This window comes from Cyprinodon tularosa, unplaced genomic scaffold, assembly GCF_016077235.1.
Source record: "Cyprinodon tularosa strain WSP-4 unplaced genomic scaffold, ASM1607723v1 ctg5, whole genome shotgun sequence".
In the NCBI taxonomy this organism is placed as follows: Eukaryota; Metazoa; Chordata; class Actinopteri; order Cyprinodontiformes; family Cyprinodontidae; genus Cyprinodon; species Cyprinodon tularosa.
The window spans coordinates 1,313,512-1,338,473 of record NW_024039229.1 but is presented as its reverse complement, the minus strand read 5'-3'; the positions used below and the strand labels follow the sequence as shown (position 1 = coordinate 1,338,473).

At 36.2% G+C, this 24,962-nt stretch overlaps 2 protein-coding genes across 3 annotated transcripts; both read left to right on the top strand.

The window, feature by feature from the left end:
* The first annotated feature begins 5,671 nt into the window (after positions 1-5,671).
* On the top strand, positions 5,672-14,167 carry gnb3b (guanine nucleotide binding protein (G protein), beta polypeptide 3b). Of its 2 annotated transcripts, none has more exons than XM_038302906.1 (9): positions 5,672-5,920; positions 7,635-7,751; positions 8,033-8,178; positions 8,775-8,838; positions 9,750-9,906; positions 9,984-10,050; positions 11,064-11,265; positions 12,505-12,721; positions 12,854-14,167. In XM_038302906.1, the coding sequence occupies exons 2-9, from the start codon at positions 7,683-7,685 to the stop codon at positions 12,958-12,960; spliced, it is 1,029 nt and encodes a 342-aa protein (XP_038158834.1). In that variant the 5' UTR covers positions 5,672-5,920; positions 7,635-7,682; the 3' UTR covers positions 12,961-14,167. The 2 variants fall into 2 exon arrangements, with proteins under 2 accessions (XP_038158834.1, XP_038158833.1); XM_038302905.1 differs by having other exon boundaries at positions 5,673-5,933.
* A 1,478-nt stretch (positions 14,168-15,645) lies between these two features.
* On the top strand, positions 15,646-23,196 carry LOC119794988 (triosephosphate isomerase). Its single transcript, XM_038302782.1, has 7 exons — positions 15,646-15,873; positions 17,134-17,257; positions 17,529-17,628; positions 18,820-18,937; positions 20,931-21,016; positions 21,947-22,034; positions 22,499-23,196. Exons 1-7 carry the CDS (start codon positions 15,765-15,767, stop codon positions 22,615-22,617), a joined length of 744 nt encoding a protein of 247 aa, XP_038158710.1. The 5' UTR covers positions 15,646-15,764; the 3' UTR covers positions 22,618-23,196.
* The last annotated feature ends 1,766 nt before the right edge of the window (positions 23,197-24,962 follow it).

The following is a 24,962-nucleotide window of genomic DNA, read 5'->3' as shown; positions in this document are numbered from 1 at the left end:
GAATGTCAAATAAGGTTTTTTTTTTCTTGATGACTGTCTGACCTATTAAGATTGTACCTGTTCATCAGATTGAAATGAATAAAGCAAATTTATTCAACATTTTTCCATGTCAAAATAAAGTTATAGCTAAAGTCTTTATTTAAATATTACCCAAAACTTTTGTTGAAAGAAAACTATATATTTTTTTAGATAAAGCCACTGATCTGGTAAATTTTTAACGATTTTCTTTCTATTTTACCATCGATATTTTGGTTCCAATGAGGGGGAAAAAAAGGATCCTCAACATAATTTTGGTTTGTTGTTTGGTTTTGTTTTATGCTTGTCTTTACTTTCCCAAATTGATTTGTTGTGTTTAGTATTTAGCCAAGTGGTTTATTTTTTAATCAAATTAGATTATAAAAATACAGAATGAGTCTCTTATTTAAGACATAAACTCCTCAAGATAAGATTAATCCAGGCACTCAGTTTTCGTCTTGGGTTGCTACCACCAGGTGGCAGTGCAACAGTTACCATCTTGAATTTTCCAAGATCTCTCAGGCTCCAACAAACCAGCAGGGATAAGAAGATGAGATATTTCTCCTCAGTTTGTTTTTGATCCATTCAGTTGCAAATTTCATTTATCACAGACTTTCATTAACAGCACCATTAGCATTCAAAGTGTGCCATTATAAACATATTTCTCAGTCTAGCTTCACTAGATTGATATGCTATGTTTTGAAAATATTTTTTTATCTGTTTAATAATTAAATGTGTATGCTTTAGTAAAAACTAATATTTAGTTTAATCCTTGATGCTAATTTAAATGTTATTTTAGATTTAAAAGAGCAAAGTGGAACCAATCCGTGAACTTCTGCATGTTTAGAAACCGGGTTCCAACTTTTAATCGGAATTGAAATAAGGTACACTTAATGTTAAGGTTCAAGCAGACGGAGGAAAATATCAAAATAACATACCGTAGATGCATTGATCAATACTTTCTATGTTAGAAAATATAATGATAAACTAGCTTCACAAGGGGCTCTGTTTGACCTTGTTTTCATGTCAAAGGGATGAAAGAGAGCACATCTAGTGAGTAAGCGATCTCTAGACGAGAAACAGGACTAAACACCGATAAACAGGCCAAACTCTGTCCTCTATAATCTAAGGTGTTGACGGCAGTAGATTTAATTTGAGAATGAAAAAAACAGTATCTTTGTTTCTTTATTTTAATTTTATTTATTGTACAGATATTGATGGAAAGATGTCATGTTTTTGAACATCCTTTGAAGGGATGAAAGGAGATTGATTATATCACTTTTCTTCCTCCCACTGCTTTTTGTACAAGATAACCTCTGTTATATGTTAATTTGTATGTACTCTATATTTGTTTGTACTTAATATTTTCTGCTCGATATAGATGATAGTGATGATGATGATATAGTTACATATGCTGCCATAGGCCGCCTTAGGGCATAGGGAACAATTTTCCTCCCTTTGCTTCTAATTTTATTGTCCAATTCTGCTGTATTAACCCATAACTTTATGTTCTCCTTGCTTTTTTTTGTCATGGTAGCTTCATCCACTCAGTGACACCATCCTGGACGGTAATATCATTTGAATTCGAATTCAGAGGTTGCTTCCTCCAAAGACCAGATTTGTAGGCTGATTAAGTCGTAGCGGGGCACCGAGGTGACTCTGCGTTATGCAGTCGCTAAATGCATCCTTCTTTTTGCCCGATTTGAAGGACGGATCTTCCATTATAGATCCTAGAACTGGCCAGTTTTTCAGTGCTTGGTCATGTTTCTCTCTTAGACATACCAATGGGCTTAGCTTTCATTGTGACTAACTCTATACACTCCCTCTCCTTTCATTTGATCCCATTGGATCTAGTCTGCCATTACTTTTTCAAATATAGAAAGTATTTAGAGATGAGTGCATCTTTGCTTCGCTTTTGTCTGCTTTTGTCTCCTTGAACCCTAGATGGCCTTGGAAGAAGGCAGCTCACACAGACTCTGGCTCTGCTGGAGGTTTCTTCCTCTCAGTTCATGCATGCTCAGTGTGAGGGATTGCTGTACCGTCAATGACACACTGCAAGCAAATATCTGCTGTCACTACAAGAGGAAAGAATCCTGCAAAGCAAATAACTAATTTTGTTTTGTACAGCAAATAGTAAAGAATATATTTTTTTATATTTTGATGTGATGTGAAATTTATGCTTATGATGAGTTTATGTCTTTCTAACCAGAATTTATTTATTCATTTTGCCACTGATTGGAATTTTTCGGAAAAGTGATGAATTTCTTATCAAATGTATGATTGTCTTATGATATTGATCTGGTATTTCCCAATAGAAAGGCATAAAAAAAAGAACAAATTTGTTGGGAATTCATCTATTATTGATCCAATGAAACCCTTTTTTCTTTTTGGAATGTTCCCCGGGCTCATTGCTTGTACAAGAAAAGGAAATGTAAATCCCCTCTCTGAGACCTTCATTCTGTCTTTCGTGTGACTTTGTCTTCTCCCTGTGATCTCAAAGTGGACTAAGAGCTTCACTGAGAGAAGAGGCCAAAAGGGGAGAGTAGAGGGTTTTACTGCTGAGCTTGTTACAACTGAGAGATACCAGGAAGTCAGCTAGCCCTCTGCTGTCCCAGTTCATTAGCCTGGATTACAGCCTGAGACGGCAGATGAGCACTGTTCTTCTTTATATGAACCCTGCAACAAAGAGAGCAAGAAACACCTGTTTCAAATGTCTCTGGACATCTGGAAGTTGTGATCCAGCTTCTCCTAATAATAAAATGCAGCACTAACATTTGATAATTTTTTTTTTTTTTTTTTTTTTAATGTTTTATTTCCTTCTAGGAGAAGAAAAATTATGATTTTTTTTTTACTTTAAAAATCGTCAGTGTTGGAGATGGATACATGATACAAAATGTTTACAAACCAAAGTTCTCACAGACAGGTTACCGCTCCAGCCCTCATTGCTTTCAAGCATTTTAGAATCACCCATAAACAAAAATGTTTCTAAACCAACAGGGGGGGGGGGGGGGCACAGAGAGAGCAGGTTAAACAACCAAGGACCAAAGAAAAAAAACATACAAAAATAAAACAACACTCAAAGAAAGAACTAACTACACATCCATGATTTTTCTTTTCTTTTCAGTTTTAAAAATAAGTCTCTAGTTTATCTAGTTTCACATCACATCCAGAAACATCTCTTTTATTTGTCCAAATTGAAACAACTAAATCCACATGAAATGGATCAAATCACAGAATGTTCAGGTTTAACCCTAAGACAAATTTACCTTAGATCAAACTTTGCAAATATATCTGTAAGCACTTTCTTAAAGTCATTAAGATGGAGTTTAGTGTGACTTACAGGAGGTTTTATAATTAGACTGCTCCACATGAGCCAAAGCAAAGAGATAAACATTTTACAAGTGTTTTAACGTCTTAGGCAGACAAAGAGCCAGCTGGAACATTTCCAAGAAAACGATTGGGATCAAATTATAATGATAAACAAATAGGTGTCACAGTATTTATGCTCATGGTTCTATAAATCAGGATTTCTTTGCTTTTTTATATATGTTTGTCAACTTACAGTTTTATTAGGTTTTATAATACAGTGTTTTAGAAATGAGACCCCTGCCAAGGACTCTTCTTCTCCCTAAACTCGTTAGCATGATCCTCAGCTGTGACCATTTGTCTCCTGATTGCCTCAGCTGTTTCCTCAGTCTTCGTCTCTCCGTCTCCTTATGACTTAAACAGCCTGTTGCGCTTCGCTTGTCTTGATAAATTCTGTGTGCTCCATGTTTCCGCTGCTGCATTCCTAGTTCTTGTGTCTCAAGTTTTGTTTTAATTAAAAGCATATTAATTCGTCCCAGAACCCTTTTTGTATTTCACTCCTACAAACAGCTTTGGGAATAATGGCTTCTTCCGCTTCCAGTGGACTTTCAGCTCATGTTGATACAAAATTCATGTTACTGTGTATAATGACTCTATCATCACTAGGTCTTCTAGTTTGTTCTGGGGATGATGATACTTTCTGAACTCAGAATTCTGTCACAGGTCTGGATCAATCAAAAAAAATGTTAGAACTGTAATTATACGATCATATGTTTATATTACTATTTTTTTTCATGTATTTATTACTGTTTTCAAGGCTGCACATTAAAAAATAAAAATTTCTAGAGCTGTTTTAAACAAAATTTATTTTTGTATACAAAGTGACAAAATAAATCTTGAAAGTCTCTAAGTCTAAGAGATTTAGACTTTAGTAAACTTTTTTCAGCAATGGTGAGTTCAAATTGGACGCAGTGATTTCCAAGAGCACCACAGTTAGTTCACCGACGGCCGACTATGTATCCAATATTAATAACATGATTTCATATTAGAGTGTCTGAAAGGAATTATGTCTTTTAGAGCCCTAATTATCCAATTAGCCTTTTCTATTGTTTCCAAAAGGACTTAAATGTATTCTAAGATTAAGTTTCAAGAATCTCCTTTTTTTATTATTCTTTTTTTTTTTTTTTTTTTTAGCATGAAACCTTCATTTGAAGCCATCCTATGAAAACAACTTTTAATGAGGATGATGCATTCAAGCATAAAGTTCTTACGAGTGATTCACCAAGCTCACAATCCTGACCTCCATACCTCCACTTAAATGAAGAGGGGATCTAATTACCAGTAGTTGTCCCTCCTCCTCTAATTTCACACACCCAGCTTTCCTGGAAGAAATAGAGCAAATCCTCCTGACGTTGCAAGTCAGCTTAGAAGATGACCAAGGGGCAGACCAAACGCGTTTAGCGCAGACGCCTGACGAAAACCTTCTCCAAATTTGCATGAGAACACCTGAACCCTTCCTCCACATTGCCTGCTCCCCTGCAGCACTTTACATTAGATGGTCTTTCCTAGTCTGCGGTCTGGAAGCGCTGATCCATGCAGACCAATGTAGACCTTTTATAATATATCAAGTCCTTCTGAAGAGTGTTTGAGAGCAAACCTTTCTATATGGTGCATCTTTTTAATAGCACAGAACATTTAATAGTTTTCTTAAAAGTCAAAATGCCACAATTGACTCTTGATGCACTTTTTGTCCCTACCTTAACAAGTCAAATGTGACGCACGTTTAGCCCGACCCATTCTAATTCCCTAACGAGATTGCTCGTCCCCGGATATCTCATAAAACCCAGATTAACCAAGCTCAGCTCATTAGCTCTGCCAAAGCAATTCGCCCCTTGTCAACCTCTGCTGTTCACTAACCATCTCATCGGCCGCCATAGTGACAGAAAACATGGCCTACATCAAAAAAAGTATGCAATGACTTTATAGTTAAAATTATATTATATATTCAAGGTGATTCAATAATCCCGTTTAGCCATGTTTAATGGTTTCTCCATTGTGTTCTAATTCTCCATTTTATATCTACTTGAAACCCATTTTAACTCCCTTATGTTTGGAAAACTGACAGTTCCTTATTCCTTTTTTTGCAAACTTCATACCTCACATTTCAATACTCCTTTGTCCCTTAACTCGCTGTCTTCCTTTGGTTTCTCACCCGATTTTGTTGGTTGACCTCATAACCTCTTTTTTCCTTCCAATCAGTTTACCTGGTGTTCCATGCCATGTTCACTCCCCCTGTTTCTCTCAGTCTCTCTCCTTCCCTCTATGTTTCCATCTTTGTGCTTTATCCCTTCATCCCTTATCTCCTTCATCCCCTCCAATCCTCATCTGTTCTTCTCTGTGGAGGAAGGGCAGGAGAAAGAGAGAGTTTTTTTGCAGGTAAAGCTTGATCAGCAGTCTGCATTGGGAAGAGTATCAGAGGAGCCAGCGAATCGGCTGTGCCACCCAGGACTGTGGAATCTAAAGGAACTCATTGGGGACCACAGAGCCAGTGGTGACTGGGACCAGGAGCTTCCCAGTTGTAGAAGACAAGGTCCTAACTGTGAGTGATAAAGGTGAGTTTCTGCTTAGATGTCTTTAGCTACTGATTTGGCAGCTTTAAAAGTTTGAAATGAAGCCAATGTTTTTCTTTTTATTCACTGTGGGAAAACAAGCAATCTGTGGCTAAATTAAATCTTATTTAGTTTAGTAAAATAAAACGCACATCAGTTAGTTTTAGCAGTTTTTTAGTGGGAAAAAAATTTAAGGCCACCATTCCTGTACCTTAAAGCTAGCAAAAGATCATCTGTTTGCTCAGTTTAAGACAGCATCCCGTGATTTGTTTCATTATTTTGATGCTAATCTTTGGATTGGAAGCAAGCAGATTTCAGTCTCAGATAAAGTAGATATAACCAATTGCACAGAAAAGGTCAGACTTCAACAGATCCCTGCTTCCAGGAATTTTTCTGCATGAGTTTTCATTCTTCAAACACACTTTCTGATTGAATTTTGGGGGGGGGGTTCTGCCAAAAAGTAGCTTTTCATTAGATATTTCTTTCTAATGCTGTCATTTGCAGGATTTTGTAAACTCCTCCTGTCTTTGTTTATGGTTTTGACTCTAAAAGGAAAACTTAATTCATCATCTTCCACATCACCTCGCTCCTCTGATCCCAAGGTAAAGAGTATTAATCGGATGAGACCAGATTTGACTGTAAAACCTCCCTTAAGATCTTCTGCCAAGATTTAAAGCCGTGCAGCAAACGCAGCTCAGAAACAGTTTCAGCAGTGAGCCACTGTCCTTCCTGTCTAACTAATTTCCTCCCTGCATCACATCACATGTCTCAGTCTGCCACATGTGCAGCACTAGACATGTTTTATTATGCTGGGGTCCCAAGGACAATAACTCTGTTTTTTTATATATATATATTTCACTAAGAAACATTGAAAACAGGTTTCCCAGTTGAAATTTTCAGATACTTTTTAAAATTCCCATATCTTAAAGATTTGTTTGGTTTTAGGCATAAATGCTGGCCTTGGTGATGTGTAAGCAGGCACACGGCATTAAATGTGTCAGTGGTCAGTATAATTTTATGGAATATTAGAGTCGTAGCTTCTACATGTAAAACTGTCAGAAATTTTTATTTTATTACACTTAATGTTGGATTTATTAAGCTTTTCTGACATTTAACCTTTCATTGGTTGTTTAATAAGGACAAAAGTGGCTGAATATCACATTTTATTTTCATTTTTACTCATTTCCTGAAGCAACAGAATAGGTGCATGGATATAGGCACCGACCTGAACTACACATGCTAAGGAAGGAAAATATGCAAGATTCACTACTTAAGAAATAATTACCATTAATTCCCTGATGAAATTGTTTCTTCTTTGTCCCTTTCATAAACCCCTTCTTCAGCTCTACTCTACCGGTTTTCAACTAATAAAATAGTGTTCGAAAATTACTTTTTGGAAAAAGATCTGTGAGTAGGACCTGTTTTTTGCTGAGTGGATTTTTTTAGGTGCAAAATAAATATTAAACAAATATTCTGAACTTGGAAAATTAAGTTCTTGGACTGGTTTTTGGATTTTTATATCCCTAGGAGTATTTTATATGTTGGGTCAGCAGGAAATAATTTATTCGTACTAAAGAACCTGTGACAATTAGCTTTATTGGAAAATTTAATTGGAAAATTTAATAATCTATATAATGCACTTTTGATTTGCATGTCATTTTCTCCATACCTTACTTATCCTTTTTGCTCTCTTTTCTGTCACAGAGGGAGTCCTTCATTTTCCATCAATAACATCCTCCAGCGACTGTCATCATGGCAGCTGAGAAAGCTGAAATGGACGCTCTGAAAAAAGAGTGTGACGGCCTTCGTTCTCAAATTGAGGTAAGCATTTCCGACATGGAACAAACTATTTCAAGCAGGTGCTATTCATAACAGGTTGATTAATAGCTTAATATAATAATAACAGGTTGATTCTATCTGTTCTGGATTTCATTACCCTCTTTAACCTTAAATGTATATTTTTATTTCATAACAATATATATTAGTAACTAATTTGAACAAAAATCGCCTTACATGTGAAAATATGAGAGAAGTAAGACAATAAAGAAATATAAGAATATTATGTCCATGTGTGTACATGTAATTCATTATGTGGCCACCAGGCGGCGCGTAAGGCCGTGAACGACACCACCATGTCAGCAGCAGCCAATGGCGTGGCCCCTGTGGGCCGGGTTCAGCTGAAGCTCAGGAAGAACCTCAAGGGCCACCTGGCCAAGATCTATGCCATGCACTGGTCAGCAGATTCAAGGTAACAAAATGGAAAATTACAACCTTTTATGAAATATTTTAGTCAGTTCTTGATCACATGCAACATACCTTTTATGATTGATCAGGGACAGAAATTAGGATTTGGGCAAATTATTCATTTCACCATAATTTGATCTTGTTTAAGGAATTTACTTCAGTATATAGAGAAGAGCATTGTCACTGTTCAGCACTGTTAGATGCTTTAAAACGCTCTGCAAAGTCGATAAAGATAAACTGATTAGCTCTACTACAGTATGACTTTAATCATCTATTTATTAAATTCTACCTCTGTGCAATAAGTTCTTAAAGGATAAAACCTGAAAGGAAAATGATTCACCTTTAAAAAATATTTTGGGTTTAAGAACATTCAGATAGGAAAAAAAACATATTCCCATATAAAATAATCCATCCATCAGATTTCTTAATCTGAGGAGGCTCACAGGAAGGAAAAAAACAAGGTTTAACTTTTAATGGTTAACTGTAACACACTTATGTGTTTAAAAAATGGTATTATACATTCCTGAATGCAAGCTTTTAGCTGTGAGTAAATCTTAAATACCACCTGTATATGAAGTGACTGTTTCCTTCCCCTCTAAGGCAAATGGTCAGTGCATCACAGGATGGCAAGCTTCTCGTCTGGGACACCCACACTGGGAACAAGGTAACATCACATCCAGTATTACATCAAGTGTGAACTATGCTATCACAGGATTCATAATTTATACGAGCCAATAAGAAACAGAAGCTCAGAAATAAATCATGATTGGTCCTTTCTTCAGCATGCATTTATAGATAATAGGCTTTGTGATACTTGCAAAGTTATTTCTTCTGATCCATTACATCTACTAATCTCCAGTTAGAGGGCAGATTAAAGCAGCACTATAAATCCACAAAACTGGCTTTGGACTTATGGTGCAGACAGTGGAGTCCTTAATATTTGGGCAAATTCAAATGATTCAGTCAGAGTTAAATTGGATTTTCCAAATTGTCAGCTTTATTTTCCTTATAATGCCCCTCTTTATTTTTTACATTTAGCATTTTGCACAAATTCTAAGTTTAAAAAAACTTTGCAGTCAGAACAAATTTTTGTGAAGCGCTCTGAATGTTGTTGTGACGTCAAAGATTTTAGAACGATTTTTATTGTTCAATACCAGTAAACAGACAACTTAGCAACCAAAGCGCTCACTTCTGTCAGCGTGCCCCCGGGCAGCTGTGGCTACAGTGCCACCATCATGCCATTATCAGTGTGTGAATGGGTGCGAATAACCTAACAGTCTTGTTTTCGGACGGTGGGAGGAAGTCAGCATATCCAGAGAGAACCAAAGCATGCACAGGGAGAACATGCAAGCTCAGTGCAGAAAGACTCTCAGCTGGCTCTTTCTGCAGGGATTCTGCATGGTCTTTCAGAGATTGAACCAAGGACCTAAAAGCTGTGACACCGTGCAACCCTATGATAAAACCTTAGCTAGAGAACTATGATCTGTCTTATCCTAATGTACTTAGTCATTCTCAGCTTAGAGAGATCAGTAAATATCTAATGAATTAACAACTATTCCTAATTTCTCTCCTCAGCTGGTCGCTGTCCCTCTGAAGTCTGCTTGGGTTATGAGTGTCGCCTTTGCTCCTTCTGGTAACCTGGTGGCCAGCGGTGGTCTGGACAACATCTGCACAGTCTACAACATCAAAGCTGCCAGCCCCAAGACCCTCAGGGAGCTGGATGCACACACAGGTAAGAACAAACGCTTCCTGCCGCCCTAAAATGTTTAATTTGAAATGTTTTAACGGAAACCCTTGTGTGTCATGCAGGTTACTTGTCCTGCTGCCGTTTCCTTAGTGATTCTGAGATCTTGACAGCCTCTGGTGACACCACCTGGTAAGTTCTTGGTGATCAGGGTGGATTATATATATGTATTCAACAAGACAAACACTTTCTAGTGGATCGATTTGAATAATGGGGGGGAGTTTACAGCTATTTCTGCCTCATTGACTGAAGTTGTGGAAGGATGATATGAATTTTTGAATATGGAGACTTTTTATTTCTAATATAGGAAAATTATTACATATCATTTAAAATCTTGCAATGATCAAAATGTTAGATGCATAAAAAAAAGATTTTGTCTATTTAAAAATCAGGCTTTCTGAGTCATTTAATATAAAGCAGGATCACACACTGGACTAAATACAGCTAGTTATAAAGGAAAATACCCAAATTTTTCTGTGGTTCTTCCTGCTGAGAAAAGATTTTTTAACTGACGTTAAAAAATTGACAACTTGACGCTATAATTTTTATAAAGAAAATGTAATTTTACAAATCCCTGTCATACAAAAAAACATCAGATTTCTTTATTTATTTTTTTAAATGAAATATCACATGTTTAGTTTATTGTTGAGCAGTTTTAAAAGAGTCGTCATGTTTTAGCTGACAAAACAAATAGACAGGATATTTCTTGCATCCCAACAATATAATATTTAGACTTTATTGGAGTCCAAAACAAATGTTAATCCTCTAAACTAGCTTTTGAGATTTGCAAAGAATAAAACAATGACTTTTCATGTTATTTTTCAGTTTTTTACTTATTAGAATTAGTTGAATAACCTATGTAACATTTTTAAGGTTTATTAAACTTTGCAAAAGCCCAAAAACACTAAATAAATATGCATTAATAATTAACCTTGCAGCTTTTACAGGCAGAGAAGCTGCTTTTCTTAATAGTTCACATAGAATCTGTCTAGTTTTTTTATTGACTCTATTTGTTATTTATTAATGTAAAATGTATATTTTACAAAAGAGTTTAAGCATCATTTTCATTTTTATTTGCTGTAAATATTATGCAGAGGGCAGAATGTATCTTTTAATGCCACCAATGGTGCTGTGACCTTTTTTAGTGTTCTGTGGGACTTGGAGACGGGCAAGCAGAAAGTGGTCTACACCAACCACATTGGGGACTGCATGTCACTGGCCCTCTCCCCTGACATGAACACCTTCATCTCAGGAGCCTGTGACTCTCTGGCCAAGCTGTGGGACCTGAGGGAAGGAACCTGCAAGCAGACCTTCTCAGGGCACACCAGCGACATCAACGCCATTTCTGTGAGGATTCTGCATGGAGCCTGTGCACAAAATGAATGAAATATGTTTGTCAGGACTGGAGGATAAATATTATAGGAACAGAAACAGGAGAGGAAAGACTGTCAAAAATGTTTCACTCATTATTATCATTATATAGTGGGAATAATTCCCCTGTGAGAATTGGGTTTGGGATTTCCCTGCTGCTTTGCTTTCTTATACCTTTTTTTTTTTTTTTGCTTTATTTGCCACACTTCATGATTTCAGGTAAATTAAAAATATCATACCATAAAAAAGTACATAAATCTGCTTTCCAATAATACTTTTACCTTTTAAGGGAGAGGGGTTTCCAAACCAGCACAGGGGAATTTGATTACACTTCTTGTCAAATTTACCAAATTTTCCTCATTCTTTTAAATCTAATTTTTGGATTAGATTTAAAAGAATGAGGAAATTACTGCAGCAGATATTGTATTGCCTTTTTAAATAGGTGTAAAATATCTAAAAAATAAAAATAAAAAGCAATATACTTCCTGAATTAAAGGAAGTTCAAGAACAGATAGGAAATCAGTTCATATCATAAAGTCCTTTTTGAGTTTTCAGAACTCTAACAAAGCGGCCCCTATGGAGACATCCTGGTTAAAACTAAACTATCAACTGAAATAAGCAGAAGGTCTGTCTGACATTTGTCAAGAAACATCTTGGGATCTCTCAAATTCTAAAAAAAAACATTTTGTGGATTATTTTGGTAGAATGTTATCTTTCTAAAAGGTAAAAGTCTTATTATATGTTGTGTAAAACTAAAGCGGAATTTTAGGGGAAAAAAGTGTGAAATCCCCAAACTGCCTGATGAAAAGTTGTACTTAAATTAGATGCTATGGCTACGGCTAAAATGGGATGGGGAAAAAAAATACTTTATTGTTGTTGAGTCAATATTCTTCATCAGTTGTGTGGAACAACTCATAAGTCATCGTATATGCTTGATAGAATTAATTTGAGATAGGGACTAGTCTGTCTTTCTGTTCATCTGAGAGGGATTTTCTCTCTTTGCTTTAAAAGAAGAAAATTATCCTTATATTGCAAACGTCTTAAAAATGGAAGTTTGAGAAGAAAACTCAAACAAAGAAAATGTAAATCTGGGCAAATCAATCACTGTACTTAGTACATTTTTATTGAATGAAATGTTAATACCATGATGGCAATAGATTATGTAGTGTCTGATTACTTACATCTTTTTTCCACTAATGATTCTTCCACTTGCAGTTCTTTCCCAGTGGAAATGCCATCATCACAGGCTCTGATGATTGCTCCTGCAAGATGTATGACCTGCGTTCCGACCAGGAGGTGATGGACTACACAGACGCCAGCCTTAACGCCGGCGTCACATCTTTGGCCCTGTCCAGCTCTGGCCGCCTTATCTTTGCAGGCTATGACGACTTCAACTGCCACATTTGGGACTCACTGAAGGGAGAGAAAGTCGGTGAGAGCTCTTTATGTTATACAGACCTGCTGTTCTGGTTCCTGAGTTGTTTTAATTTCAATATATGCAAACAGAAACAAAAATGATAGATGAATGCTTTGTTTGGTGAATAATTTTATTTGTTTCTTCCAGGTGTGCTCTCTGGCCATGACAACAGGGTGAGCTGCACTGGCGTCCCAGAAGATGGACTGGGCGTCTGCACAGGATCCTGGGACAGCTTCCTCAAACTGTGGAACTGAGGCGTTTTCAGTGGGAAGAAAACAGCTCAGGAAGAAAAGAGGAGGAGCATTAATGAGGAGGGAATAAGAGAAGGAAGGATGCATGAATAAATAAGGCCTCCTCCTCCTCCGATCTTCCTCTCTTCTTCCTTAATGATGTATACTAAACAAGAGCGGTGGCTAATGAGCTTCATTGTATAAATGGCATCAGGGAAACGGCGTACGATGCATCCTGCTGTGTGTACAGAACAACTTCACTGTTGTCAATTTCAATAACAAAGTACATTTTTTTTAAATAGCTCATTAATCTAAATGTCTAAAGAGCAAGAAAAGGGGCTCTGATTCAGAAATACATAGAGGTTTTCAACAAAAGACAGAGAACGAGAGCATAAGCACTAAAAAAAAAAGTTATAGAATAACAGATTTAACTTTTGTTCCTCAGATCATTAAACTGTAAAAGAGCCTTGAATTCACATAGATAAAAACCGATGTAAAAATTCATTTGTAGGTGATAGTGTAAAAGCTAGAATGAAGTTTATTTACTCTGTTATTTTTATCTATTTATCTTTTTGTCGGGTCAAATACACACAGAGATTATAAATATATTATATTGCTGGGTGGGGTCAACCCATGTGGACGCAAAACAAGGAAGGTTTCCGTTTGAATGTGATCTGACTGACTGAGCTGCCAGGCAGCACATTTTTAAGAGTAATAGGCTTTTGTTAAAAAATTCAATGTAGCTGTTGGATCAAAACATCTGATTTAATTCTTAGAGATGTAGTCAGACATTTTATTAGCAAATCTGGTATTTTTAAGATTAAAATACATAGAAAAATACAAATAACATGACTACAAAATAGCAAACTCATGCAGGAGAACATCTAAAATACAAAGTTATGGAACAAATCCTTACAGCGAGAACTGTATATATGTTAGGGCATGTTAAAGAACTTTCACTGGCAATATCTACTGTTAAATACACTTAAGTTGGAGTTGGAAAACTTCATAAGAATACTATCTAATTAAAAGAAGGAAGTACTGTACAGTAAAAGTACTCTTAAATGTTTTTTTTTTTTTTATGTTGCTCATGTAAATGTAACTAGAAAGTTCATTTTATCCCTGACAGCTCAGATTCATTCTATAGTTCTTGTACAAGTTTGCAACTTTTATGTAAAAAAGGCAAAATGTTTCTGGAAAATCTTTCTAATAAATAGCTGCATTAAATTGACTTTGGAGATTTTTTTTTTTACTCTTTATTTTCCAAATATACTTTAATGTGTTGCTGCAGTGTGTTGCAAAAGTCTGTTTTTTTCTCTTAACCTTACCTGGTTGGTCTGCTAAGAAGAACATTAATCAGAGGAGGAGCCATAAAAATGCAGAAATCAAAAACTCAGGTGGGAGGACCTGTTGACCTGTTGACCTTGACGATTTTTGTTATCCTCTGCAAATCCAACCTGTTCTATTCTCCAGAGAAAGACCTTTTATAAACTTCGGCATTAACAAGCATTTCTACATCTGTTATTAATTCTGCTCCCTGTTCTGATACACATCTCCACTTTACTAAAAAAAAAAGGTTTGTTTACACCAAGTGGCTTAGTCTTGTTTTTATCCTTTATATGGTGACCTTGAGTGTCCAGAAAGGCGCCTTTGAAATAAAATGTATTATTATTAGTTGCACACATATCACTACCTATTAAGCCTTTGTTAAATTTGATTAAAAGTCACAGGAATATTGCAGCCAACAACTGAAGAAAAAAGTTCTGGGTAAATAAAAACAAGATGGAATGTTTTGGTTAACTGGAAAACTTCATGAGGACAACATGGTGGTGGCAGCATTATGCTGCCTATGAGATGGATTTATCAAGAAGAAACAAGTAAGTAAAGAAAAGTAAAAAAAAAAGTGAGACAAAGAAAGGGCTATCTTGACAGAAAACCTTTCAAATCCAAACACCTTTAATGGTGCAGCTTCATCTTCCAGCAGGAGGTCGCACGGCTCTGTTCCATCTTCTCCATTAGTATTTTAGTTTATGAATCATTTTATTATTAAGAATAGTCAGGACTCTATAGCTTTGAGATGAGTTTGGAGTGAGAGTCTGAGCACTGGCAGCACAGTAACTTGTTTAATAAAAAAGAAAAAGAAAAAACAGCATTTTTATCATAATTACGGTGCAACAAAAATTCCCTCTCTGCATTTAACCCATCCCCTTGGGGATGCAGTGGGCTCCCATGTTCAGCACCCAGGGATCGGTGTGGGGTTAAGGGTCTTTGCTCAGGGAGCCAAGGTGGCAGTCTGTGGGAGTGGGTTTCAAACTCACAAGCTCAGGATTCCCAGCTCTATGCCCTAACCACTAGGCCACCACTCCCCACAATAATGTATTTATTGAAATCAGTTTATAAGAAAAAATGGAATATATTTATTACATTTGTGCATATTTTTCTCTCATTGTATGACACTGTGATAAACTTTTCTCTGTGTGTTTTTCTAATGAGTTCATTTATTTGAACTGTGTCGTTACTTAAATGGGCTGCATAAATAATCTGGCCTTGCCCTAGACGGCTTTGTGCAACAGGTAGAGGGGATTAGGATTAAATACCGTTTTCTGTTTGCACAGCAGGAGGCGCTACTCACCCATGAAAAGCTTTTACACTTCATTCTTTTAATCTCGTCTAAAAAAAGACGCGTTTTTTTTTTTGTTTTTTTTTTTTGTATTATTTTTTTATTTGACATAACAATTTCCCACAGCACCTGAAGTGCACACCTGCAGGAGCCCACACCGCGGTCTCCATCTCCTCTCCTACCGGGATATAAGCACCAGCAACCGGCCATGGCGCGGAGGTTCTTTGTCGGAGGAAACTGGAAGATGAACGGAAATAAGGAGAGTCTGGAGGAGCTGATGAGCACCTTAAACACCGCCAGCCTGGACGATCAGACCGGTAACTGCAGGCGCTCAGCAGTCCCTATCATCTGATGTTTGCTTTGATTTATCAACAAACCATGCAGAGATGCAACTGCAGTCATGTGTACGGAAGATGATTAGGGCCACTGAAGAAATTAGAAAAGTTAACTGATTTTTACATTTTATTTTAGTATAATATGAGGGAAAATAATTCTGATTTTTTTTTTTTCAGAATTCTGACTTTAACCTCAGAATTCTGAATTTTAATCTCAGAATTCTAACTTTATTCTCAGACTTCTGCCTTTATTCTTAGAATTCTGAATTTTATTCTCAGAATTCTGAATTTTAATCTCAGAATTCTAACTTTATTCTTAGAATTCTTAATTTTATTCTCAGAATTCTGACTTTAATCTCAGAATTCTGACTGTTTTTCCTCAGAATTCTGACTTTTTCCTCAGAATTCTGAATTTTAATCTCAGAATTCTAACTTTATTCTCAGAATTCTTCCTTTATTTTTAGAATTCTGAATTTTATTCTCAGAATTCTGAATTTTAATCTCAGAATTCTAACTTTATTCTTAGAATTCTGAATTTTATTCTCAGAATTCTGACTTTATTCTCAGAATTCTGACTGTTTTTCCTCAGAATTCTAACTTTATTCTCAGAATTCTGACTGTTTTTCCTCAGAATTCTAACTTTATTCTCAGAATTCTTCCTTTATTTTTAGAATTCTGAATTTTATTCTCAGAATTCTGACTGTTATATATATATATATATATATATATATATATATATATATATATATATATATATATATATATATATATATATATATATATATATATATACATTTACATTTTTATTTTTAATGTGGAAAGTTTTATTATATTACTTTGTGTTGTAGTGTATTTCTTTACATTATGAATTGTGCAATATGCTGTTTGTATACATGTAACGAAGATAATATCCCTTTGTGATCATTGAAGTATTTCTGATTCTGATTCTCTCCCCCTTTAAAAAGAAAACTTTAAACATAAACATCCAAGAATTTTACAGTTAAAGCTTAAAACTTCCACATTAGGAGGCTTTGGATGTGATTCAAAAGTAAGGAGAGAAAAATTGAAAGAATTCAAAATATTAAAGAATAATGTCCAGTTTGATGCAATATCCAAAATAGTTGTAAAGATGTTTAGTAATTATGACCTCTTTAAGGTCACTGAGGTCACGGTACTTTGAAACAGCTTTAAAAGAGAAGGAAAAACACTGAACTAACAGCTAAACTGTCTTCCTTGTTTTAGAGGTGGTGTGTGCTGCTCCCTCCATCTATCTGGACTTTGCTCGGTCCCTCCTGGATCCCAAATTTGGGGTTGCAGCCCAGAACTGCTACAAGGTGGCCAAAGGAGCATTTACAGGAGAGATCAGGTGTGAGCGGCTGACTTTATAATGCAACTAAAGATAAATATTTCTGTTTTATTAGTGTAAAAGTGGTTGTTTTCTGTCAACAAAGTGTAGAAAACACAACTCAAAGCTCTACAGAGAACACTAGAAATGTGGTTACTTTGAAAAAAAAAATAAGCAGAACAGACTTGAACATTTTTTTAAAGTTGGACCAAAGTCAGTCTGTGTTTAGAGAAATACAATCTGTTGTAGTTTGGTTCTTTGAAAGGTGATCTGCTCCTCTCCACGCCTCCAGCCCGGCCATGATAAAGGACTGCGGAGCAGACTGGGTGATCCTCGGACACTCGGAACGACGCCATGTGTTCGGGGAAAGCGATGAGCTGATCGGCCAAAAGGTGAGACTTTGCTCCTTCTGGCATTTCCTTTACAGAATGACTTTTATGTTTTTCTTTAGTTATAGAAAAGACATTTTTGATGGTTATAGTCCTGTTTTTGGGTTGCTTTTCGGTGTGCTGTTGTTTGATTCAAGCATATTCATCTAAATGTAAACATCTAAATGTAAAATGGCATATATTTAGAAGGTTTAGCAAAATACCTCCAAAATGTTATATGGAAATGCTTTGTTTTGATGTAGCAGTTTGAGATTAAAATAAATTTTTTTATGAAACAGGATGGACTTTCCTCTGCTAATATATAAGTAACATAGTAGCTTTAACTTATTTTTACTGTGGTAACAATTTCCCTTTCTGCCTCTGCATAAAACACACCGTTCTAAAGGTTTCACTTCAGAAAATACATCAGAATACTTTTTTTTTTCAAGGGTTGTGGATCATGAAGATTTTTTTTAGAAAAAATTTGCTCCACATGGTGTCATTTTTGCCCACTCGCTCGTTCTTATTGTTGCATGATGAACATTTACGTTAACTGTGGCAGCTGACTTCTTCAATGCTTTACATGTTGTTTGGTGTTATATTGTGACCCCAGTGTCGAGCTGTAAATGTATTCTTGGTGTGAATCCATCTGACTGCCCTCCCCAGGGAAGGTTCATCACTGCTGAATGATTTCTCTAGACTTGGTCTCACTTTGGTTTACTGTTGTCCAAAAGTCTAATAAACTGCATTTTCAACCATTTCCAGTCATGATTGCAGTTTTCACATTTTCTTCAGATCAAAACAAATTTCTTAAACAATTCATCCATTCTTGAAAGAAAAAAAAATCATTTAATTAAAACTAATCTATTTTTTAACATGAGGGCATTTGCTTTTTCATATCTAGTGTCAGGTTGGTTTGGGGATATTTTCTCCCTTAAAATTAAAGCTTATAGCTAAAAAATGTTTAACAAAACAATTCCTTTTTCAAAGATAATGCATTACGGAAGAGTAGTGCCTACAAATATAAAGTATGAATTATTTTATTCAAGAAAAAGTGTACAAATTATTAATGTATACATTTTAACAGGTCCAAAATACATAGGTATTTATTTCTGGTTATGATGGTAACATTGAATCAAAGGTTTTTGGACCAATAGGAATAGTAGGTCAAAGTCAAGTTAAGATGTGCCTTAAATTGTCTCTGCATGTCTGCAGGTAGCTCATGCTCTGGAGAACGATCTCGGTGTGATCGCCTGCATCGGAGAGAAGCTGGAGGAGCGCGAGGCCGGCTCCACAGAGGAGGTGGTTTTCGCTCAGACTCAGGTTATTGCAGGTATATCATTTTTGATCAGCCTTTTACAACCTGCTCTTTATTTTGTTTAATTCAATAAATATTAACATTTTCCTTTTGTTTTTTTGTTTTTTTACTTTTTGCAACAACAACAAAAAAAAAAATATATATATATATATATATAAAGAGAGTAATACAACCAATGTACAATTGGATGTAATATTTGAAAAAGCTAATTGTAAATTTTAAGAAAACGTCGTTTTTTTGTCAGTTCTTTAAGAGTTGATTAGAAATAACACCTTTATTGTCCTATAGTGGGGATATTCAAGTGTGACGGTGGCAGAAACAAACCGAAAGAAAAAAATCTTATATGTGGGTAGGGTGAAAATGTGTATAAAAGGTGGAACTCAAAGGTTTTTCTGTTAAATTAATCATTTCAAATGAATCATTCAGCACCACCACCCCCAAAACTTCACTTTCATTAGAACACAGGGTTTGTCTCTAAGGCCCCGTCCACACGAAGACGAACCCTGGCCTAAACGCACAAATTTTTCACCAAACCAGCCTCTCATCCACACGAAGCCGGCGTTTCGGGGGTCTGTAAACGATCTTTTTTTTATTCAGCCTTCAGAGTGGGAAGATTCTGAAACGCCGTTTTCGCGTTTCCATCTTTACGCCCTAACCGCATATTTTCTTTTACACGCATGCGTCATAGCGTCGCCTCTAAACACGCATGCGCGACACATCACAACAACAATGGCGCCGTTGCTGCTAATGCTACTCACCCTGCTGTCGGGCTTACAACAGAATCTTCTTCTTCTGGAATATCTCCAGGAAGAACAGAGCAATATAGACGACATAGTTCAGCACCTGAATTTGACTTAACCACGAAAATGGACCCGCAGGGCAAACATGTATAAATATTAGTGCACATGCCCAACATTTCGTCGCTTATTTTTGCTTTGGCACCACAGCGCCACTTACAGGCCTGGCATACATTTTGCAGCATTTTCATGCATTCGTGTGGACGCTCACATTTATTTTACGTCTCCGTCTTTACGGCAAACGTTTTGGAAAATATCAGCGTTTCGTGTTCGTTTTGACTTCGTGTGGACGGGGCCTAAAGCTTGACGTTTTTTTTCTCCATATGACCTTTTCAAGGGAAAATCAGGCTTGTTCCATGTTTCCTCAGGATTGTTGTCTTCCTCATCACTGAGTGTTCTTTCAGTCTAATCATACGTATTAGGTAATGGCTCATCTTTTCATTCTAAGGCGTAGTTCAGACCAAATATATTCATCTGTGGGACACAGGACCCTCCTCCTTCCTGAACGGGATGATGGCTGGACATCCGCATGCTGTTGTTACTTGTTTGGACAGATGATAGTGACTTTAGGCCTCTGACACGTACTTGTAGAGTAATTCTTTCCCTGATACTTTTGCTGACATCCTTTAATTTCACATAAAGCAGCAATTGTGTCTCCAAATAACCCAGATGTTGTGATTTAACCTATCAAAGGCCTAACAAATCCATAATATTATCATCTAAGTGACTTAAGGCCAAAGTGGTCTTTTTTTTTCCTCTTTTTTTTTTTAAGAAAACATGTTAATCGTAAAGGAAATCTTAAAAAAGGGACTTTTAATATGATTAACTAAATGTAACATATGTTTACAGTCTATGTGTAGGTCTGGCTTCAACTCTCAATTTATTTACTTACGTGCTACACACATCAATAAATGATCTGTTTTACTCTGCATTACATAATCAGATTAAAGATCTTTTCTCTGTTTGCCTCATGCATTTTTCTGCTGCACTGAAACTAGGCTGCACTCTACTTTAAAATGTAAATAGGTCAGTGGACTCTGCTGCTGGAGAAATTTTAAGAGACACAGCTATGTCTCAGCAGCCCTACACTGCTACCAGGACATGCAAACTGCAAACATTTCTCTGTTTTCTATATGCATTAATATGTCATCGTAGATTATGCTGCTGTCTTATTTTCATTCTGCATGGAGTAAAAGGAATTTGTGTTACAGAAAATGTGAAGGACTGGGAGAAAATGGTGCTGGCATATGAACCTGTTTGGGCCATCGGCACTGGAAAGACAGCCACACCTGAGCAGGTAACAATAGAGGGAGAAGAAAGTGGCTTTAGCTGCTGTGTCTCAAGGCTTTCAGTAAAGGGTTGTTTGCACCAAACCCTGAACTACAACTTAACTAAAATAACTAACAAGAAACATCTAATCCAGTATCTGCTCTGAAAAAATGTGCATCTGGATTAAAGATGGACAGAAAAATGAGAATTTCATCCATCAACAGCTCCCTAAAAAGGAACACATACGCTGGAATTTAAAATAATCCAACCTCCTTTTCTAAATAAATAACAAAACTAGAATCTGGAATGAGTCTTGTTATAAAAGTGTGCTTTTATGCCTATTAAATGGGGTTCAGATTATTTACTGATAAGATTTACCACCTATTTAACATGATTTTTTTAAGATAAGAAAAAAATCATGCATAATAAAGGTTTATTTGTTGCACTTGCTTATTCATACAATCTGATTTGTATGAATAAGTATTTGATAAAATGGAAATTAATGCTATGATTGATCTAATCAAGAGAAATTGTTAGGGCCCACAGGAAAGAGAATTTAAATTGTCCACTTAAAATGGCTCAGTAAACCATAAACCAAGCAAAGGAACAAAAATAGATCAATTAATAAAGAATGAGGTGTAGATACATATAATATGAAAGACAACAAAAAAAAAAGGTCTGATATTAACTACTAAAACTTTAAAAAGGTTTGTAGAAATTATCACATAAACCTGTACAAAAACACAACTAAATAAACAAATTGAAATTTATTTTCCAAAGATAGCGTTATTGTTTTCTTGTGATGTTGTATCCAAGGAAACAATCATAGATGCTTTTACTTTTATGACTAGAAACACAATAAATCTTGAGTCGAAGAGGTTTAACCAACATTCTTGTATCATTAATTTCTTTTTCTCTATGAACTTACTTGACAAATGTCTATTTGTTTCCTCCTCAGGCTCAGGAGGTCCATGAGAAGCTGAGGGTCTGGTTCAGAGCAAACGTATCAGATGATGTGGCTGACTCACTGCGCATCATTTATGGAGGTCAGTAATGATTCAGCGCTGGTCACTTCTGCTTGTAATTATCCTGTTGTCTCCTTTATATTTTTATTGCTATATTTCTCTACATTATTTGTATTTTTCAAGCTACCATACTTCCTTATGGAGGATTTAACAGTGCCCCCCTTAATTTGAATGGAGGTCTGATTTTAAGGCTGAATTTGACTTTGCACTGAAAATCCAACTACATGTGAAGCTTATTGATTATTTTACAGCAAAGGCAAAACCCAGTGAAAAATAATTCACAAACAGGCAACTCAAGGGAAGTCAGGAAGAGTTTAATTACCCCACACTGACACTAAAATGAGTTGATCATAGGAGATTTAATAAATATATATGTATAAACATGCAGGATTAATTCTGCATGTTTATATTAATGTTAAATTAATTTGTTTGAAAATAATATCTTGCAAAAATGAACGATCATGTTTGCATGGCCTGTCTTCCAGGTTCAGTCACAGGAGCGAACTGCAGGGAGCTGGCGTCTCAGGCCGACGTGGACGGCTTCCTGGTTGGAGGAGCCTCTCTGAAACCCGAGTTCGTCGACATCATCAATGCACGCGTGTAATACGTACCGATAATCACTAAACTGCCTTTAGTCTGTCACACTATGATGTTTCACCCGGACTAAAGTAACTCATGCACAAATTTCTTCATACTTTTAACTTTCACTTAAAGGATTTGTTGAATGATTAGTCATGAATAACATTTTTTTGTTGTCCAAAGTTTAATTCTTATCAGTCTAAAATGTGAGACACAATAACATTTAAAAACTTTTAAAATAACGTTTTCATTTTTTTTTTTTTACGTTGGTGTGATCTCATTATTAGCTGCTATTCATTTTACTAGAAACATATTTTTTGAATCCATCCACCAGACTATGTCAATTCTAATGTTTGCTGACTAATTGTAATAATGTCCTCACTGCTGTAACATTGCTCACCTCTATGCTAATGCAAAGTCTGTAACGATTAATGTTCCAGAGTTTACTTGAATTAACGCAAAGCAAAGTAAATATCAGGAGTTAGTGACTCAGTAGGTCCAAATGCTTTACTGTGTGTAGTTTAACACGGACTCAGGTGTTTCTGTAGAGTCAGGAGACTGATTAATATGAACTGAAACCAAATAAATCAAATGTGGAAACATTGTGTGGTTTATTTCTCTAATTTGGCTGATTTCATAGAGAGCAATTAACACGTGTTTTTAGGCTGTGGAAGAACCTGGAGAGAACCTGAACCTGCATGGCGAGAACCTGCAGACCTTTATGTAGAGATTTGCTTTATGCAAGGCAACAGTGTTTAGATACAATGAAAAGCACCATGACCCTTCCTAAGAATTAAGGTTTTTATCTTGCAAGCATTGCTATCTTCAATCTGATTTAGATAGGTCAGATCTGATTGCTCTAGATAGGAATGGTCTTCCTTTGACTAAAGACACTCTGTTGTCGTTCAACAGACTGATGAAGAGGATGCTCACTGTTTTCCATAATGTTCTTCATTTTATTAAGACTTCTTCTTTGTAAATTTATCTTCAGAGCAGTTCCTCGAACAGCGCTGGCCTTCTTTATTATCTTATTGAGCTTTTTTAACTCATTTGCTCTGATTCTGTGACCCCAGCCAATGATGCAGGAAGAAATCTTATTCTGCACAATAGACTGATAGAAGATATGTATCATCTTGCTACAAACACCAAAAGAACTAAGCTTCCTCCAAGTCCAGTCTGCTCTGTCACTTCTTGTAGACGACTTAGTCGCGTCTCCAGTCTAGTTTGTTGTTCAGTTGCACACCAAGGTATTTATGCTCTTCAACCACCTCCACTTCTTCTCCCATGATGTTAACAGGATTAAACTTGTTCCTGTTTCTTCTTAAATCTACAATAACCCCCCTTTTTTGTTGACATTCAGGATCAGATGAAGTGTTTCCACATCATTCCACAAAGTGTGTCACTATTGTTGTTTTAGAGAGTTATTTCTCAGTTTCTTCTAAAATAGCTTTTTCTATTGCTTTTTGCACAGCAAGTAAATAAAGACTAGGCTTTCAAGATCTTGCTTGGAGCAGGACTGACAGTTTTTGTCGTCTGTTGACTTCATCTGATTTTTCCATGTTTTCATTGGCTTCAAAAGGCAAGACTCCACTATTATTCTCCCTGTACCAACAGCTGTGATGATAGCTGTGGAGGCTAACACATTAACGGCTGTATTGGCTGTGAATCAAACTGAGCCCGCGCTGCTTGAAGTGTAAATTATTCTGTCACCACCTTCATTGCCTTCAGCTTGGTCCAACCGGGGAATCTGGAGACGTTGCATATTCAGAAGCTTTGTGCAGTTCTGTGAAGGTTTGTTCCCTGAAAGCAAACATAGAGAAAACACCTGGAAAAAATGAGACTGAGTAGCACAGCCCAGACTTGTTTAGGTTACAAGAGTTGATACCTTAGGAGGAATAGAAGGAATTTTACAATGATCGTAATGGCAAAAGTCTGTGAAAAATAAGAATAAAGAAATCAAAGGTAAATGAGGCAAATACATTTTCAATCCAGATAAAATATTAGGAGCTTACATCAAGCATTTCTGAAGACCACATTTCTGCTGGTTTGTTTGTAGTCAACATAAAAATGAGAGAAGTGGTTCTAGTTTTGCTTCGCTGCCACCGACTGGTTTGGATCTGCAGAAAGAGGCTTTAACAGGAATGTAAGTCCTGCAACAATCAGTGGCTGTTCTTAAATGAATGAAAACAGATTTGAACTATGAATGAAAGACTTCAACCTTTAATCATTGGGTTATTAATGATTCAGCCACGGAGAGGAGAAGAAACTGCTTGTGAGAAGAGCTCAGAGCAAAGCCATTTTTCTAGAACAGAGGTCTGCAACATTTACAATCTATAGAGGCATTTCCGACAGTGGCAGATCAAAAACTTT

Bases quoted from the DNA above. Each gene is read 5' to 3' on its own strand.
- LOC119794988 (XM_038302782.1), top strand. From the start codon at position 15,765: ATGGCGCGGAGGTTCTTTGTCGGAGGAAACTGGAAGATGAACGGAAAT. The intron at 18,938-20,930 runs GTATATCATTTT...TTTGTGTTACAG, and splicing joins TCAGACTCAGGTTATTGCAG to AAAATGTGAAGGACTGGGAG. The intron at 21,017-21,946 runs GTAACAATAGAG...TTTCCTCCTCAG, and splicing joins AGACAGCCACACCTGAGCAG to GCTCAGGAGGTCCATGAGAA.
- gnb3b (XM_038302906.1), top strand. From the start codon at position 7,683: ATGGCAGCTGAGAAAGCTGAAATGGACGCTCTGAAAAAAGAGTGTGAC. The intron at 7,752-8,032 runs GTAAGCATTTCC...TGTGGCCACCAG, and splicing joins GCCTTCGTTCTCAAATTGAG to GCGGCGCGTAAGGCCGTGAA. The intron at 8,839-9,749 runs GTAACATCACAT...TTCTCTCCTCAG, and splicing joins ACACCCACACTGGGAACAAG to CTGGTCGCTGTCCCTCTGAA.